The sequence below is a fragment of the Antrostomus carolinensis genome, unplaced genomic scaffold, assembly GCF_000700745.2.
Source record: "Antrostomus carolinensis isolate BGI_N321 unplaced genomic scaffold, ASM70074v2 scaffold41557, whole genome shotgun sequence".
NCBI lineage: Eukaryota > Metazoa > Chordata > Aves > Caprimulgiformes > Caprimulgidae > Antrostomus > Antrostomus carolinensis.
Window position 1 is genome coordinate 35385 of NW_010328803.1, and position 4634 is coordinate 40018.

The 4634-nt window shown below is 46.8% G+C and overlaps 1 protein-coding gene across 1 annotated transcript in view; it reads left to right on the plus strand.

Moving 5' to 3' along the window:
- Positions 1-214: 214 nt before the first annotated feature.
- The window catches only part of CSGALNACT1 (chondroitin sulfate N-acetylgalactosaminyltransferase 1), a 14932-nt gene continuing 10512 nt past the window's right edge, over positions 215-4634 (plus strand). Inside the window, 1 exon segment of the mRNA XM_010172366.1 lies at positions 215-848. Coding sequence (XP_010170668.1) covers positions 215-848 — 634 coding nt within the window.

Below are 4634 nucleotides of genomic sequence, written 5' to 3' on the forward strand. Positions count from 1 at the left end.
CCTATCTGCTTTGCAGCTTGTCTTTTGGTCCTGCTGGGTAAATACCAGAGAGCACCCAATATAGAGGCAGAGCATATGTTTTAGGAGAGCTGACAAGCCAGTTCCTGCACATACATGCATCTGTGTAAGAGTACTTCAAGTCCGGGGGCCTCTGTGGCACTGCATGGACGTAAGAACTGTTGCATGTGTGGGGTTAGACTCTGCTTTTTGAGAGATGATGCTCCGACGAGGATTTATTCTATTTCTCCCCCGACTTGTAGGCTTGCTGGTGGTGGCCTGTTGCTCAGTGTCTATTGTTTATATGTTGGCTTGCACACCCAGGGGTGACAACGAGCAGCCTGCCTTGCCCAGAGTACACAGTCCAACTGCAAAGGAGGGGTATGAAGCCATTCTGCAAGAGCGAGAAGAGCAACACCGCAACTACATCATCAGCTTGAAGAGACAAATTGCCCAGCTGAAGGGTGAGCTCCAGGGCAGGAACAAGCAGCTCAAGAATGTGCAGGACCAGTACCCAGATCCCTTGGACATCCAGCTTGACCACAGTAACTCAGAGAAGGCCCAAGCTAACCTGCTGGCTTTCCTCCGTTCCCAAATAGACAAAGCAGAGGTGCACAGTGGTGTTAAGCTGTCCACAGAGTACGCGGCGGTGCCCTTTGAGAGCTTTACACTGCAGAAGGTGTACCAACTGGAGACAGGGCTGACGCGCCACCCCGAAGAGAAACCTGTAAGGAAGGATAAGCGAGATGAGTTGATAGAGGTGATCGAGTTGGCTGTTGCCAGTTTGAACAATCCCGAGGGGAATGGCAATGCAAAACACCGTGTATACACGGCCTCCGACTTCATCGAAGGTTTGTATGCAGAGAGCAGGTTAGGAGGTCCACACGGTGCTGGTGAGGGGTTCTGATGTGACTGCATTTCTGAGGGAGAGGGGCCTTATCTCAGAGCACAGCTGTCTGGGACAGTGCTAGTGCTGTGACCCAGCAATGTTGTCTCAGGCACAGCTGCAGAATGGCAGCTTTGCTGGGGGATGGGACTTTGTGACAACAGAGCCTGCCAGGCTCTCATAGTGACCAGCAACGTCTGCTCACAGCTCTCTAGTCATGCACTTGCCTCAGAATTGACAAAGCAAGGAGAGAATGGCCAGGTTGCAATCCCAAATGTTACCAGTGTTAAAACTGACAACTGCAGTTCAAATCCAAACTCCAACGTGACCCTTACTTCCACCTGCACAACTCTGCCACAGTCAGAGTGGCAAGATAGGTTTTGAGGACAGCAGCGGAGGAACAAGCTCAGTAACTCAGCTGGTATCACCTATAACTTCCAATGACTAGGAAAGCTGAACCTTTACAGGGTATATCCTGCACTGGGAATGGTGCACCTTAGCCCTTGGATTCTAAAATGAACTAAGCAGTCTTTACCCTCACATGTAATATTGAGGTAGTAAGTCTGGATTTTTAAAGTGCCACTTCTAAGAGCAACCAGTTTTTACTTCACATCTTCTATCACTAAATCTGAAGTGCTTACTTGTTTCCAGACAGGCTGCTTTTTCCCAGCTAGACAGAGGTACCAGATGTATCCCAGGAGTTGTGATGTCTCTGTGGTTGATACCTGTCCACGTTAGCCTCTGCTGCATGGCAGTTGTGAGTTAAAAGGGCAGGAACATGTGCAGCAGAAACATGATACGAGACAAGACTTCACAGATCTTATTTCCAAGATTTCATGACTGTTTCTCATTCAACAAGAGAGCTACATTTTCACTTGTCATAAGGCTGTCCTAGTTTCACTTCATAGGAGCTGGCACGTTCCCCGCTTGTTGTTCAATAGAGTTGTCTGTACATGAGATTTAATCCACAGCTGACCTAGCTGAATTTAGTATAGGAGGAAAAACTTGTCTTCCTCATCTTCAGATGTTTGTGCTGCAGACTTAGAGGGCATGTGGGTAAGATGCCTACCTTTCATGGAATGATCACCCTAACGTGCTGAACACAGGCCCCCATGCTTATCCCAAATCACAGCCATTTTGCTGTGGATTGTTTCCTTTTTCTGATATGTATGAATAGAGCCAAGCACAATGCATCCTCTGTGTGATGAGGACAAACTATTGCTGTTGTGCAATGGCTAGTTGTTCATTTCTGCTCTCTGTATAGGTTTCTCCAGCGATCATGGTATCGAGACACAGCAGGTTCTTGAGGCTGTGCTGGGATCTATCTGCCAGTTGGGCAGGTGCCTCCCACAGCAGGGACATGAGTTGTTCAGACTGTAGAGAACTTGCTGAAGCAAGTCCCGGCTCCCTTCTGCTCCAGGTAGTTTTTCCACACCAGTCAAATTCTTCTTACTCAGACATGGGACCAGGACATGGGCAGGGGACTGGGAAGTGGAGCTGGCTGCCAGGATTGGAAGTCATCATGGAGCTACGTGCTTCCAGTCTCCTCCTTTCTGCTTGTGCATTTCAAAATATGTTTCTACTGTTTATTGTAGGAGCTGAGCAAGCATGTATGACTTTTTGGCACCAGCTTTTTCATGGGGAGAGAGTGAGGGGAAAGGAGGAGATGTTTCTTGCCATATATTGCTTAGTATTCCATTAAAGTTATCTTTTTGCCTAGAGCCTGTCTTTGTGAACAGTCAAGGGTCTTTGCCTGGGTACTAGTGCTGTCCTTGGGGAACAAGGTAGGATCTGGTGTGCAGACAGGCATAGGGAAGGGATGCACACTGCAGTGCTGGCTCTGTGGAGGTTCTTCATACCCTAATGGCCTTGCTGGCTTTCACATACCATGGTGAAATAATGCAGAGGGAGGAAGCCCTGCATGTGACTCCGAGCTCAAGAAACTGGAGCCCAGCATGCAGCTCTGTCTGAGCTCAAGAAGCCTTCCTTGTGTCCTCCCCTGTGGGGCAGACCCTTGCTTCTGTAGGTGCAAGGTAACACATTCTCATTCTTACTCAGCAGTGCAAACCAATATGTTTGCAAATGCAGGGATCTGTGCATCAGGGCTGGAAACGAGAGCTGACTTGGCAGATTTCCCTGCAGAATTCCTTTGGAAGTCTCTGTCATCTCTTGGCAGTCTCTTTTCCCCTCTCCTCCATGAACGGCAAAAACTGCTGATCAAAGCACAAACGAATCAATTGCTCTGTATAACTTGAGCAGGAGAAGGGAGGACTGAATTTTCTGTTCCAATTCTGCAATTCAAATATGGTTTGGACTCTGAACTTGTTTTGGAGACAGCGCTCTGCAGGTGCCACTGCCTACACAACCAGTTAGTAACAGGCTGGATTCCATGGCAGCTTCTGGCAGCTTCCTACCAATCTAGCAACACAGCAGCCACAAGTGGTGTTACCCAGCTGGCAAAGCCAGCTGTTTTCATTTTCTGGAACTGCCCAGGGTAGCTGGAGCTTACTGGGAGATATGGCCCAGACCTGCACTGCAAGTAATACCACTTAACTCTGTAAGCTTTTTATCTTCCAGCTGCTTTTGCAATAACAGCACACAAAAGATGTATGCACCTCTTATGTTAAAGGTGGGACTATTGCTGTCGTCTTAAGGTTGAGCAGATGGAGGGATGTGCTGAAATGAAAATCAGGTAATCGGGGTTCAGAGACAGGATTCAAAACCTGAACTGCTGCTCTTGGCATGTTAGACTTGTGTCTTTGTTTCTGCCCTGTTCAGCTAAGCTTCTGACACCAGCTTTGCTCAAGTGTGCTGCTGATCCCGAGTCTTACTAGCACATGGAGTGGTGCAAGTTAATCTTGTTTGCTTCAGCCTCTTGTGGGAACTTTCCTGTGGGTCACATCTAGTACCTGCTATCACTTTTTCAGTACTAGTTCGTTGCTAACATATGCCAATAGGCAGGGTGGTGGTGCAAGAAATTTTATTTTAATCTGTATCTCTTCCTCTTTTCCATTTCATGCCTTTTTTCTTGTCTTTGCAGAGGGAAAATGTTTCTTCAAACACTTCTAACATTTAAGGAGAAATGTTTTGCCTCTGTGGCTGGGATCTCTTAAAATAAGTGTTGCATCCTCTGCAGTTTCCAGACAGAACCACTTGTGTGTGGGAATTAGACTGTGACCCTAGTACCTTACATCTAAGCTAAACTCCTTCTCAGCAGATTTGCTGTTAGGTTAAATTTGGATAAGGTTCTCAGACAGTTCTCCTTCCAGGAGTAACAGCTGACATGTGGTGGAATTTTCCATTTTTTCTTATTCAAAACCAAGAGAACCACACCTTCTCTCTGGGGCCCGAAACGTGTATCCATCTGGCTGCTGCTCTGCTTCTCTCTTCACTGTGGCACTTGGGCTGTTCAGTTGCTATAATCCTCCCCTCTCCCCATTATTCCTCCCACTTCTATACCAAGTTCACTGGTTTTCTGCCATGAGGAGTTAGTAAGAAACAACATGGAAAAGATCAGGAATTTCTGCCTATTATAAGCAGGCAAAGAACTGCTCCGTTTCGAATAGAAAACCAGTTGCTCAGGAGGCAGAATAACAGGTCTGGTCATTAATTTATGTAAATGGCAGCAGAGTTGAATAGATTTGGAAGTCATTCATTTTCTCAAAGACTGAGATAATAATTTGGAGACTCTCAACAAGCCTGAGTGGTCTGTTCCATAAGTGAATATAACCACTGTCTGATAATACTCTTT